The sequence below is a fragment of the Eucyclogobius newberryi genome, unplaced genomic scaffold (assembly GCF_026437365.1).
Source record: "Eucyclogobius newberryi isolate DKJ021-1_F unplaced genomic scaffold, fEucNew1.0.hap1 SCAF_3, whole genome shotgun sequence".
NCBI lineage: Eukaryota > Metazoa > Chordata > Actinopteri > Gobiiformes > Gobiidae > Eucyclogobius > Eucyclogobius newberryi.
The window spans coordinates 38,929,566-38,944,098 of record NW_027315945.1 but is presented as its reverse complement, the minus strand read 5'-3'; the positions used below and the strand labels follow the sequence as shown (position 1 = coordinate 38,944,098).

At 47.1% G+C, this 14,533-nt stretch overlaps 1 protein-coding gene across 1 annotated transcript; it reads left to right on the top strand.

The window, feature by feature from the left end:
- Nucleotides 1-11,267: 11,267 nt before the first annotated feature.
- On the top strand, nucleotides 11,268-13,460 carry rnf183 (ring finger protein 183). Its single transcript, XM_072460685.1, has one exon. It carries the CDS (start codon nucleotides 11,268-11,270, stop codon nucleotides 12,237-12,239), a length of 972 nt encoding a protein of 323 aa, XP_072316786.1. The 3' UTR covers nucleotides 12,240-13,460.
- Nucleotides 13,461-14,533: the final 1,073 nt, after the last annotated feature.

The following is a 14,533-nucleotide window of genomic DNA, read 5'->3' as shown; positions in this document are numbered from 1 at the left end:
TGAGCCTCACTTCTGGGCCTCACTTCTGGGCCTCACTTCTGGGCCTCACTTCTGAGCCTCACTTCTGAGCCTCACTTCTGGGCCTCACTTCTGGGCCTCACTTCTGGAGCTCTGGATTCAGTGACATCATCGATTTTCTTCTTCTTTTCGGCTCCTGTGACTTTAAACAAACTCGCACAGCGGGTTTTGCAGCGCAGCAGTTTCACCCGTGAACCTGAAGGCGGCAGCAGCGAGTCCCACGCAAACACAAGACGCACGACTGGTTCTGGGCGAGTGACGTCACGGGAGCAGCGAGAGTTTTGTTGTGACAGAAGCTGCACCGGGCGAACCTGTTCATCCAGAAGAAGAGAGGGAGGAGGGGGAGGGTGGGAGGGGAGGGGAAGAGAGAAGGGGAGGAGGGAGAGAGGAAGTTAGGGGAGGGGAGGAGAGAGGAAGGGAGGGGAAAGGATGATAGGGGAAGGGGGAGGAGAGAGGAGGGGAGGGGGGGAGTGAGCTGGAGAGGGGAGGAGAGGGGGGAGAGGAAGATAGGGGAGGGGAAGAGAGAGGAGGGGAGAGGAGGAGGGGAGAGGAAAGGATGATAGGGGAGGGGGAGGAGAGAAGAAGGAGGGAGGAGTGGACATAGGATAGAGAGAAGGAGAAAAAGGAAAATAGAGCAATTTAGATGTTATTTGATTTAAGTCTGTTTGAAATGTGTTTTTCTAATGACGACGTCGTTTGGTGAGTTTGTTCTTCAGGTAAAGAATGATCAGAGTTTCACATCCGTCGAGCTGCAGTTTAATAAAGTTGAAAATGACAGGAAGTGACAGAATCCCTCTGTGATGTCATCAAAAAGAGCCGCTCCAACAAAAACGCTGAGAAACTTTGTATAATTATTTGTCAAATCATAAACATTGTGTGATTTAAATTGACTCTGGTTCTTGTTTACGATATGGTTGCTAAGTAACAGTTGCAGAATGACCTCTATGTCACATTTACTGACACTGGTCAAACCAGGAAGTGACATTATAAACGTCACAGAAATGGCCAAATTGGATAGAAACAGGTAAAATGTTTGGTCAAATCTGAAATATAATCATGTTCCCTTTGTCTGAGTGAAAAGTGCAGTTTAATGTGTCACGTGGACTTTAAGACTAAACTAGAACTAAAAGAAGGTGGACACTTGATTTAACCCGCAGCGTCTCTTTGTCCAGCGCGTCATGGCGACGGCTGCAACAAACGACACATTAAAACAAAAGATTATGGACGTGATTGAGGTCGATAATAATGTTTTGAAGTGAGAAAGAAAGAGAAGAGAGAGAGGGACAAATGCCACATGCAGCGGGGCGTGCGAGGGTGGGCGGGGCTTAAGTTTCTTGTGATAAACTCTCCAACAACAACAACAGAGTGAGAGAAGGTGAGAGAAGGTGAGAGAAGGTGAGAGAAGGTGAGAGAAGGTGAGAGAAGGTGAGAGAAGGTGAGAGAAGGTGAGAGAAGGTGAGAGTGTGTGTGTGTGTGTGTGTGTGTGTGTGTGTGTGTGTGTGTGTGTGTGTGTGTGTGTGTGTGTGTGAGTGTGTATGTGAGTGTGTGTGTGTGTGAGTGTGTGTGTGTGTGTGTGAGTGTGTGTGTATGTGTGTGTGTGTGTGTGTGTGTGTGTGTGTGTGTGTGTGTTTGTTTGTTTGTTTGTGCATGTTTGAAACTGGACCGGCTCACGTTGTTTGAAAGTCGATTAGGATTTAAATTTGAACCAGTCAAGATTTCTATCATGATTTATGAATGAATGTCTTTTTCTATTGTATTTTAGTCCTATTTTAGTCCTTGTTTAGACCTGGTTTAGTTCTGGTTTAGTCCTGGTTTAGTCCTGGTTTAGACCTGGTTTAGACCTGGTTTAGTCCTGGTTTAGTTCTGGTTTAGTCCTGGTTTAGTCCTGGTTTAGTCCTGGTTAAGTCCTGGTTCAATCCTGGTTTAGTCCTGGTTTAGCCCTTATTCAGTCCTTGTTTATTTGTAGAATTAGTCCTGGTTTAGTCCTGGTTTAGTCCTGGTTTAGATCTGGTTTAGTCCTGGTTTGGACCTGGTTTGGACCTGGTTTAGACCTGGTTTAGTCCTTGTTTAGACCTGGTTTAGTTCTGGTTCAGTCCTGGTTTAGACCTGGTTTAGTTCTGGTTTAGTCCTTGTTTAGTCCTTGTTTAGTCCTGGTTTAGACCTGGTTTAGACCTGGTTTAGTCCTGGTTTGGATCAGGTTTAGTCCTGGTTTATATCTGGTTTAGTCCTGGTTTAGTCCTGGTTTAGTCCTGGTTTAGTCCTGGTTTAGATCTGGTTTAGTCCTGGTTTAGTCCTGGTTTAGACCTGGTTTAGTCCTGGTTTGGATCAGGTTTAGTCCTGGTTTAGATCTGGTTTAGTCCTGGTTTAGTCCTGGTTTAGTCCTGGTTTAGACCTGGTTTAGTCCTGGTTTAGATCTGGTTTAGTCCTGGTTTAGATCTGGTTTAGTCCTGGTTTAGACCTGGTTTATACCTGGTTTAGTCCTTGTTTAGTCCTGGTTTAGTTCCTGTTTAGTCCTGGTTTAGACCTGGTTTAGTCCTGGTTTAGACCTGGTTTAGTCCTGGTTTAGTTCTGGTTTAGTCCTGGTTTAGTCCTGGTTTAGTCCTGGTTTAGTCCTGGTTCAATCCTGGTTTAGTCCTGGTTTAGCCCTTATTCAGTCCTTGTTTATTTGTAGAATTAGTCCTGGTTTAGTCCTGGTTTAGTCCTGGTTTAGATCTGGTTTAGTCCTGGTTTGGACCTGGTTTGGACCTGGTTTAGACCTGGTTTAGTCCTTGTTTAGACCTGGTTTAGTTCTGGTTCAGTCCTGGTTTAGACCTGGTTTAGTCCTTGTTTAGTCCTGGTTTATTCCTGGTTCAGTCCTGGTTTAGACCTGGTTTAGTCCTGGTTTAGACCTGGTTTAGTCCTGGTTTAGTCCTGGTTTAGTCCTGGTTTAGTCCTGGTTTAGACCTGGTTTAGACCTGGTTTAGTCCTGGTTTAGATCTGGTTTAGTCCTGGTTTAGACCTGGTTTAGTCCTGGTTTAGTCCTGGTTTAGTCCTGGTTTAGACCTTGTTTAGACCTGGTTTAGACCTGGTTTAGTCCTGGTTTAGACCTGGTTTAGACCTGGTTTAGTCCTGTTTTAGTCCTGGTTTAGTTCTGGTTTAGTTCTGGTTTAGTCCTGGTTTAGTCCTGGTTTAGATCTGGTTTAGTCCTGGTTTAGTCCTGGTTTAGTCCTGGTTTAGATCTGGTTTAGTCCTGGTTTAGTCCTGTTTTAGTCCTGGTTTAGTCCTGGTTTAGTCCTGGTTTAGACCTGGTTTAGTCCTGGTTTAGTCCTGGTTTAGTCCTGGTTTAGACCTGGTTTAGACCTGGTTTAGTCCTGGTTTAGATCTGGTTTAGTCCTGGTTTAGACCTGGTTTAGTCCTGGTTTAGACCTGGTTTAGTCCTGGTTTAGTCCTGGTTTAGTCCTGGTTTAGTCCTGGTTTAGATCTGGTTTAGTCCTGGTTTAGACCTGGTTTAGTCCTGGTTTAGTCCTGGTTTAGTCCTGGTTTAGTCCTGGTTTAGATCTGGTTTAGTCCTGGTTTAGTCCTGGTTTAGTCCTGGTTTAGACCTGGTTTAGTCCTGGTTTAGTCCTGGTTTAGTCCTGGTTTAGTCCTGGTTTAGATCTGGTTTAGTCCTGGTTTAGTCCTGGTTTAGTCCTGGTTTAGTCCTGGTTTAGTCCTGGTTTAGTCCTGGTTTAGTCCTGGTTTAGATCTGGTTTAGTCCTGGTTTAGTCCTGGTTTAGTCCATTGTCTGCTTTTGCTCATTCAGACATTAAAGTCTGTTTGACTTTCTTCCTTAGATAAACAAAAGTGGAGGCGACTTTAAGCTTCAATTTAGAACTTTTACAAACTCATTTTAACGTAAACTCTTCATGTTTTGGGCCATAAACGCACGTTGTCACGGCAACATCAGGAGCGAGGGTCGAGTTCCACAAATCCTCTTTTTACAAACCTCTTAAAACACAAATATTCTTCAAAGTGTTAAACATTTGCGTCGTTAGAAAAGACTAAACTGAGACAAATGTGCTGCAGGTTTTGAGCCGGTTTAGCCGGTTTCACGTGTCACATGTTCTGCACAGATAAGATTCCATCGGCTCAATCAACAATTCATTTGTAACTTTTTAAATTGTGAAAAATGTTTGTTAAATATTCAAACATTTTGCCGCTGTGCTAAACATATAGATTTAATGCTGCACTGTGGAACATTCCAGGTAAAACAATAACGTCGCCATGGAAACCGGCAGCTTTAAACCTATTTGTGATTTCTGAACCTTATTTGTAAAAGTGATCGAATACTTTAGAAGTGTCGTTTCTTAAAGGTGCGAGGTGAGTTTGTCTCCATGGAGACGGTTTCACAGTGTGGCATTAAACCTATCCTGCTGTTATTGCTTGAATACATTTAAAAACTTTGTTCTTGACTCGCCTCTCCACAGATCTGACCTGTGGGACCTGGGTTTCCGTGGAGATAGAGGTGTATGTTAGGCTTAATGCCGTGAAACATTCTAGACAAAGCCTGAACGTCTCAATGACAAAACAAGACATTTTTAACATAACTTAAAGACCCTCCAAATACTCTCCAAAGACCCCAAAGACCCTCCAAATACTCTCCAAAGACCCCAAAGACCCTCCAAATACTCTCCAAAGACCCCAAAGACCCTCCAAATACTCTCCAAAGACCCCAAAGACCCTCCAAATACTCTCCAAAGACTCCCCAAAGACCCTCTAAAGACTCTCCAAAGACCCCAAAGACCCTCCAAATACTCTCCAAAGACCCCAAAGACCCTCCAAATACTCTCCAAAGACTCCAAAGACCCTCCAAATACTCTCCAAAGACTCCCCAAAGACCCTCTAAAGACTCTCCAAAGACCCCAAAGACCCTCCAAATACTCTCCAAAGACCCCAAAGACCCTCCAAATACTCTCCAAAGACTCCCCAAAGACCCTCTAAAGACTCTCCAAAGACCCCAAAGACCCTCCAAATACTCTCCAAAGACCCCAAAGACCCTCCAAATACTCTCCAAAGACTCCCCAAAGACCCTCTAAAGACTCTCCAAAGACTCCCCAAAGACCCTCCAAATACTCTCCAAAGACTCCCCAAATACTCTCCAAAGACTCCCCAAAGACCTTTCAAAGACTCCCCAAAGACTCTCCAAAGACTCTCCAAAGACTCTTCAAATACTCTCCAAAGACTGTCCAAAGACTCTCTAAAAACTCCCCAAAGACTCTCCAAAGACTCTCCAAAGACTCTCTAGACTCCCCAAAGACTCCCCAAATACTCTCCAAAGACTCTCCAATGACTCTCCAAAGATACCACAAATACTCCACAAATACTCCCCAAAGACTCCCCAAAGACCTTTCAAAGACTCCCCAAAGACTCTCCAAAGACTCTCCAAAGACTCTAAGGATTATCTAAAGACTCTCCAAAGACCCTCCAAAGACTCCCCAAAGACTCTCCAAAGACTCTCCAAAGACTCTTCAAATACTCTCCAAAGACTCTCTAGACTCCCCAAAGACTCTCCAAAGACCGTCCAAAGACTCCCCAAAGACTCTCTGAAGTTTGACCGTAAGTTTGACCATAAGACTCCCGAAAGACCCTCTAAAGACTCTCTTAAGACTCTCTAAAGACCCTTAAACCTTTATATTCATACCGATGTCCTCACGCTTTGTGATTATCATCTGGAACTCCCTCATTGTTTTCATCAATTCCAGATTTATTTGAACGAGACTTGTTTAATTCCCAGAAGGACGGGCGGAGCAGGAAGTGGAGCTGTTTTTTTTTTACCTGTAACTCGCTGGGCCGGTCCCGTGAAAACAAATGGACAAAATACACATAGCATTAAATAAAATACCACGATATCCTGCGTATTTGTATAAAAACAATATGTAAACGTTATTAAAACGTGAATTGTATCGTTCTAGTTCAGATTCTTTTTGACACTACTGACGCTACAAAACACAAGAAGCTAATATGGATTCAAGTCATAAAATGATCTATTATACTTTAACATTCACCCTAAGTTTGACCGTAAGTTTGACCGTAAGTTTGACCGTAAGTTTGACCGTAAGTTTGACCCTAAGTTTGACCCTAAGTTTGACCCTAAGTTTGACCCTAAGCTCGATCAAACCTGGAGAAAACGTAGCCTGAAATGATGAAGCAAAATGTTCTCAAACCGTTCACTTTTGCTCTTTTCTGCTGCACGTCGCTGTGTTTAACCTGATAATATAAGAGATGGTTTAACCTCACGTCACTCGCTGTCTGCAGCGCCTTTACTATTTATTTGACTGGTTTATTTGAATAAGGACAGAGACAAAAACACTAACTGCATCATAGCACTCGCCCCTCAAAGAGCTTTTCTGTCACAAAACAGAGAAGACAGATTTGCGCCACATTAGGAAAAAAAAGACTCATCAGGTGCGTTCGAGTGTCGCTGGTGCGTTCGTTTGGGCGTCGCCGGTGTGTTTGAGTGTCGCCGGTGTGTTTGAGTGTCGCCGGTGCGTTCGAATGTCGCCGGTGCGTTCAAGTGTCGCCGGTGCGTTCAAGTGTCGCCGGTGCGTTCGAGTGTCGCAGGTGCGTTCGAGTGTCGCAGGTGCGTTCGAGTGTCGCAGGTGCGTTCGAGTGTCGCAGGTGCGTTCGAGTGTCGCCGGTGCGTTCGAGTGTCGCAGGTGCGTTCGAGTGTCGCAGGTGCGTTCGAGTGTCGCAGGTGCGTTCGAGTGTCGCAGGTGCGTTCGAGTGTCGCAGGTGCGTTCGAGTGTCGCAGGTGCGTTCGAGTGTCGCAGGTGCGTTCGTTTGGGCGTCGCCGGTGTGTTTGAGTGTCGCCGGTGTGTTTGAGTGTCGCCGGTGTGTTTGAGTGTCGCCGGTGCGTTCGAATGTCGCCGGTGCGTTCAAGTGTCGCCGGTGCGTTCAAGTGTCGCCGGTGCGTTCGAGTGTCGCAGGTGCGTTCGAGTGTCGCAGGTGCGTTCGAGTGTCGCAGGTGCGTTCGAGTGTCGCAGGTGCGTTCGAGTGTCGCCGGTGCGTTCGAGTGTCGCAGGTGCGTTCGAGTGTCGCAGGTGCGTTCGAGTGTCGCAGGTGCGTTCGAGTGTCGCAGGTGCGTTCGAGTGTCGCAGGTGCGTTCGAGTGTCGCAGGTGCGTTCGAGTGTCGCAGGTGCGTTCGAGTGTCGCAGGTGCGTTCGAGTGTCGCCGGTGCGTTCGAGTGTCGCAGGTGCGTTCGAGTGTCGCAGGTGCGTTCGAGTGTCGCAGGTGCGTTCGAGTGTCGCCGGTGTGTTTGAGTGTCGCCGGTGCGTTCGAGTGTCGCCGGTGCGTTCGAGTGTCGCAGGTGCGTTCGAGTGTCGCAGGTGCGTTCGAGTGTCGCAGGTGCGTTCGAGTGTCGCAGGTGCGTTCGAGTGTCGCAGGTGCGTTCGAGTGTCGCCGGTGCGTTCGAGTGTCGCAGGTGCGTTCGAGTGTCGCAGGTGCGTTCGAGTGTCGCCGGTGCGTACGAGTGTCGCAGGTGCGTTCGAGTGTCGCAGGTGCGTTCGAGTGTCGCCGGTGCGTTCGAGTGTCGCAGGTGCGTTCGAGTGTCGCAGGTGCGTTCGAGTATCGCAGGTGCGTTCGAGTGTCGCAGGTGCGTTCGAGTGTCGCCGGTGCGTTCGAGTGTCGCTGGTGCGTTCGAGTGTCGCCGGTGCGTTCGAGTGTCGCAGGTGCGTTCGAGTGTCGCAGGTGCGTTCGAGTGTCGCCGGTGCGTTCGAGTGTCGCAGGTGCGTTCGAGTGTCGCCGGTGCGTTCGAGTGTCGCAGGTGCGTTCGTTTGGGCGTCGCCGGTGTGTTTGAGTGTCGCCGGTGCGTTCGAGTGTCGCCGGTGCGTTCGAGTGTCGCCGGTGCGTTCGAGTGTCGCCGGTGCGTTCGAGTGTCGCAGGTGCGTTCGAGTGTCGCCGGTGCGTTCGAGTGTCGCAGGTGCGTTCGTCCCCGCGGCGTCGGTGTGTTTGAGTGTCGCCGGTGCGTTCGAGTGTCGCCGGTGCGTTCGAGTGTCGCAGGTGCGTTCGAGTGTCGCCGGTGCGTTCGAGTGTCGCAGGTGCGTTCGAGTGTCGCCGGTGCGTTCGAGTGTCGCAGGTGCGTTCGAGTGTCGCAGGTGCGTTCGAGTGTCGCAGGTGCGTTCGAGTGTCGCCGGTGCGTTCGTTTGGGCGTCGCCGGTGTGTTTGAGTGTCGCCGGTGCGTTCGAGTGTCGCCGGTGCGTTCGTCCCCGCGGCGTCGGAATGTGCACGTCTCCAAACAAACACCGGTCCGACAGGTTGAAGTCGCACAGAACAAACCACAGAATGGCTCAGGAGAACAACGACCTCTTCACGGGTTTGAAGAAAATATGAATAAATCCACACATTGTTTAAGTTGTGTTTTGTTTCTTTGAAGGTTTTAAACGTGTTCAATGATTTGAGCCGAAACAAAAACACAAGCGTGACGTTAGAAAGAAGCTCATTGCGGAAACTCAGAGAATTAAAAAACTAGATAATGTGAGTGTCTGCATTCTTGCGTAAAAGTACTACATGTGTGTAAAAGTACTACATGTGTGTAAAAGTACTACATGTGTGTAAAAGTACTACATGTGTGTAAAAGTACTACATGTGTGTAAAAGTACTACATGTGTGTAGTAAAGACTTTGTTCTTGTTAAGCTCGAGCCATGGAATGGAATGTTCATTCCATGGAATGCTGGAGTCTATTGTTCTTCCCCTGGTTTCTTATTCCTGGTCTTCATGTTCAGACTCTGAACCCTGAACGTGGATGAAAGTCACACATGGGACACACACGGCCCCAACGCCAATAAAATGGAGCTTATGGATCCACACGGCCCCCAGGGCCCGGCACTCCAGGGCAAGAACAATAGACTCGAGCATTCCATGGAATGAACATTCCATTCCATGGCTCAAGCCAAACAGGAATAAAGTCTTCTTCTTCTTCTTTGGTGTTTTATGGCGGTTGATATCCAAGTGTTACATTACACATGGATATCAACCCTAACCCTCAGAGGTTGGAGGTGTAGTAAAAGTCTTTACTACACACATGTAGTACTTTTACACACATGTACACCTTCATCCTCCGAGGATGAGGAGGAAGAGCATGTTCTAACGAGCTTTGAACTCATGGGCTTTGAAACACCAAAGTACTGGAAGAAGAACTTCTAATAAAGTCTGGCGGCAATGTAACACTTGGATACCAACCGTCATAAAACAACAACAACAACAACAACGACATGTAGTTTAGTTGTGTAAAGAAGTGTAATGTGCAACATTTGTGGAAAAGGTACTGTATGTGTGTGAAAGTACTGCTTGTGTGTGAAAGTACTGCTTGTGTGTGAAAGTACTGGATTTGTGTGAAAGTACTGCTTGTGTGTGAAAGTACTGCATGTGTGTGAAAGTACTGCATGTGTGTGAAAGTACTGCTTGTGTGTGAAAGTACTGGATTTGTGTGAAAGTACTGCTTGTGTGTGAAAGTACTGGATTTGTGTGAAAGTACTGCATGTGTGTGAAAGTACTGCATGTGTGTGAAAGTACTGCATGTGTGTGAAAGTACTGCATGTGTGTGAAAGTACTGCTTGTGTGTGAAAGTACTGGATTTGTGTGAAAGTACTGCTTGTGTGTGAAAGTACTGCATGTGTGTGAAAGTACTGCATGTGTGTGAAAGTACTGCATGTGTGTGAAAGTACTGCATGTGTGTGAAAGTACTGCATGTGTGTGAAAGTACTGCATGTGTGTGAAAGTACTGCATGTGTGTGAAAGTACTGCATGTGTGTGAAAGTACTGCATGTGTGTAACACATGTATGTCAGAGTACTACATGTGTTGTTGAAAATTTTCAATATTTGTTGAAAAATATTCAGCCTTCCTGTGCGACCGCCTTCTTCCCGCGCGACCGCCTTCTTCCCCGCGACCGCCTTCTTCCCGCGCGACCGCCTTCTTCCCCGCGACCGCCTTCTTCCCCGCGACCGCCTTCTTCCCCGCGACCGCCTTCTTCCCCGCGACCGCCTTCTTCCCCGCGACCGCCTTCTTCCCGCGCGACCGCCTTCTTCCCGCGCGACCGCCTTCTTCCAGCGCGACCGCCTTCTTCCCGCGCGACCGCCTTCTTCCCGCGCGACCGCCTTCTTCCCGCGCGACCGCCTTCTTCCCGTGCGTCCATGTTTTCTGCTGCGTTTTGCGGCACCAACGACGCAAAAGAATAGTAGCATGCTAAAATAGTGGTTTAGTTGCATTTTGCGTATTTTATTTTTTCTAATGTACGAGTTTGAAGTGAATTTAGTCATTTTAACCAGTAATTTGCATATTCTTCATATTCTCTGAGCGCTGGCCAATCAGAGCGGGCGATGCGTGATGTGATGCGCTCACTACTCACTCATTATGTTTGAATGTAAACTAATCACAATCACACAGTACAAGCACGTGTTGAAAAATGAACTCCAAACAGAATTACTCCAAAAATGTACACAATTACAGTGTTTTTTGTACGTAGTTACTTTCCACCTTTGTAAACTACAAATACAACTACAATAACGTCACAACTTAACGTTATTAAAAGTGTGACTCTGGAAAATGGACTCATGAATGTCTCTTTGTCACTCAAACACGCTAAAACAAACACGAAACATGACACGCCCTGAATGAAAATATCGCAGAGACGTCGTGAATCAGCACTTTCGCCGTCACGTACCGGCCCTTTAAATGTCACCTGTTCTGAAAAAGTATGTCAAATATGTCGGGCCGAAGCCAAACGCCTCACGAAACAGGGTTTTGTATCGCACTTTCCATCAAATGTTCTTCTCTTCAAGTCGTTTCCAAAAGAGCAAAAGGGACCGGACGAGCCCTGATGCGCTCCTCCTGCCACATCCATGTTATTTGAGTATCGTTTTTGTCCCCGCTTTAATACGTTTGCAAACTGAGTCAAAATAAAAACTCAAAGATGTTGCACGCGATTGATTTCATGTAGTAAAGCATAATCTGCAAAGTTTGGCCTCGAAAAGTCGTGAAAAGCGCTTGAATAAACTCATCACGGTGAATATTTGGGACGTTAAGACTGCGTTAAGTACGTGAGCCATGACTCTGGACCAATGCAAACAGTTTAAGACTTTGACCGAGACAAAACAAGACGATATCAAGGCTAATTTAGAGTAAAAAGGAAAAGCGTGAATGAAATGTTGTGATATCACTACTTTTCCGATATATTGTTCATACCACTTTCTAACCGAGCTTTTGTCTTTCTTTCCCAGGTGTTGTGATCGACCATGAGCGACTCCAGAGACCGATTGGGCGACGGCAGGTGCGCTCCTCAGCCGAACGTCAAGCCCAAAATGCCCGGCGACAGTAAAAGCAGTACCCACCCCAACCACCGGAGGGACGCGCCGCGCGGCAAGGACAAACCCAAAGTCCGCCGGTCGCGCAGCATCGATTCCGTCGGCGATCGCGGCCGCGGACGAGAGCGCAGCCGTGGCGGAGGAGACCGGCGACGGCGGGGGCGCAGCGAGGAGGCCGGGAGGCGGGACGGCAAGCACGGCGACGGCGAGAAGCGGAAGCGCTACGTGCCCGAAAACGACATCGACGACACCGAGTGCGCCATTTGCTTCTGCTCGTACGACAACAATTTCAAGACGCCCAAGCTGCTCTCCTGCGGACACACCTTTTGCCTGGAGTGCCTGGCGCGGATCAACGTCACGTCGGCGGAGGTCAAGAGCTTGCCGTGCCCCGTCTGCCGCGAAGTCACGGAGATCCCGCACGGGCAAGATCTGCCACGCCTTGGGACCAACCAGGACATTCTGCAGAAGCTGCCGCCGCAAATGCAGCGAATACTGTCCATACGGTTCAAGCGCAGCAAGGGCAAGCTCCTGCTGAAGAAGCAGCCGCCGGGCGCGCCCACCACTCCGACCAAGCTCAAGTCGCTGTCCACGAAAAAGCCACCGCCGGACCCGGACGCGCAGGTCGCCGCCCCGGTGGACTTGGAGCATGGGGCGCGGACGGTCGTGGACGTGGGCCGGCCGCCGAGCAGGGTGCGCAGGCGGCTCCGGCGGCTGTTCCGCTCGGACCGCTGTTACTACGCGGTGGTGGTGACGATCATAACCATCACGGTGATTTTAATGCTCATCGGGATCCTGGCGTTCATCATCGTCCCCAACGTGCACAGGCTGCCGGGCGGTCCCAACGGAAACCACACCTCGCACACCTCGTCGGAAGAGACCTCGGGGGAAGAGACCTCGCCCTGAAGTTTGTGTAACGGCGCGCGCGACGGTGTGACTGTTTCGCTCTTCTGGGGGCGTGGCCTTCGCCTGCTTTGTCCAGACTGTTCCAAGTATTGACAGGACGATGGCTGGGATTAAAGGACACATATTACGTTTGCTTTTCTGTTCTAACATTGTTCCCTCAGTGAAAAATGTGCTTCTTTCACACTTGTTGAGTAAGAAACATACAGATAACTCCGATTTGTGACGTCAAATGCAGAGATCTAGAGTTAGCGCCTGGTTTTTACTCAAAAAGGGCTTGACCGTTTTAACGCCTTTCTCGCATCCTAAGGATCCACCACAAGGAGTTTAGAGTTTTCCCCAACTCTCTCAGGCAAGAGCCAGTTTTTGTAAAGCTAACAAAGACCAGCATGCTAACAAAAAGCAGCATGCTAACAAAACCAGCATGCTAACAAAGACCAGCATGCTAACAAAAAGCAGCATGCTAACAAAACCAGCATGCTAACAAAAACCAGCATGCTAACAAAGACCTGCATGTTAACAAAAACCAGCATGCTAACAAAAACAGCATACTAACAAAAAACAGGCATGCTAACAAAAAACAGCATGCTAACAAAAAACAGCATCCTAACAAAAAGCAGCATGCTAACAAAAAGCAGCATGCTAACAAAAAGCAGGATGCTAACAAAAACCAGCATGCTAACAAAAAACGACATGCTAACAAAAAACAGCATGCTAACAAAAAACAGCATGTTAACAGTGCACTTCCTGCTTTGTAGAGAATAAAACACTCAGATTTTACTTTATGACATGAAATATCCGGTACTGCCCCTTTAAGACCATAAACCAGCACCAGACTGGTTCGTTCTTCAGGGCAAGCTAGCTTTTGTTTATGTCTCCATGCTAATTCCGTCCACCGGAACTGTCAATCAATCCTTAAAATACACAGTGCCATAAATGTGAAAGTATTTTGTGAAGGAAACTAAAGTTATTCTATTGCTCTTTGTATTAAATGTGATGTAAAAATGAAATGATTCTGAGGTGACGGGAGAACTGACGGCACTGCACGCTAACGCTAACGCTAACGCTAACCGTGAAATCCTCCACCCACTTCCTTTTCCTGAGTGCACTTTTGGTCTTTGAGTATTTAAACCTGAAGGAGAAATGTATGCGCTGTATTTGTTTGTATTCATCACTGTAAATATCAAATATGAGATTTATATTTGTAACGTGGATAAAGTGAATCATTTACTCTTTTGTCCAAGTGAGTTTCTATCGTTTATTTTATGACAGTGATAGTATTTTTTCTGTGCGGGGGAGAATACTCACAATACTCGTACTACTACACAATACTGAATAAGTTTAAAAAAAATAAAAAATAATTTAAAAATTAAAATTAAAAACATGTGTCCTTCACGTGAGCGGCCTCGGATCACAAACCTGACTCATACTTGGCCCGGGAGAGCCTCTTCCTGCTCGTCTCCATGGAGATGTCGGCACTCTGCAGCCTGATGGTGGCGCTGTTGTCACGATACACTATATATTACCTCCATTTGCATATTCTACGTGTTTCGTGGCGCTTTAACCACAGTACATGAACAAATGTAATACTGAGTCACTACGAGTAAATACTTTGAGTTTACATACTTACACAAGTCGAGTGATAAAGTACTTAAATGTAACTGTAAAAGACAAAAGGTGGAGTCACAAACATGTTTAAATCATAAATGTGACAGTTATTTCCACTTGTGATTTCATTTTTCTGCTTCAATAAAACTGTAAAAAACTGCCTTAAGTCGAGTTGAACTTTGTCGTCGTGTTCAAGACTTTGTTAAGAACTTACTTCACGTCTTATTATGATAAACATATTTTTGTTCCAGTTTGTGACTCATCTTTTTTCTTCTTTAAATCATTTATTGTTATAAACTGTCTTAGTTACGTCGTTATGACTCATGAGTTTAAGATTTATTCATCTGCTCACACTGTCCAGTTACTTCAGAATATACATCTATTACCAGTGTCTCTCCAGTGTCCCTCCAGTGTCTTCTGTCTCTCCAGTGTCTTCTGTCTCTCCAGTGTCTTCTGTCTCTCCAGTGTCCCTCCAGTGTCCCTCCAGTGTCTTCTGTCTCTCCAGTGTCTTCTGTCTCTCCAGTGTCTTCTGTCTCTCCAGTATCTTCTGTCTCTCCAGTGTCCCACCAGTATCTTCTGTCTCTCCAGTGTCTTCTGTCTCTCCAGTGTCTTCTGTCTCTCCAGTGTCTTCTGTCTCTCCAGTATCTTCTGTCTCTCCAGTGTCCCACCAGTATCTTCTGTCTCTCCAG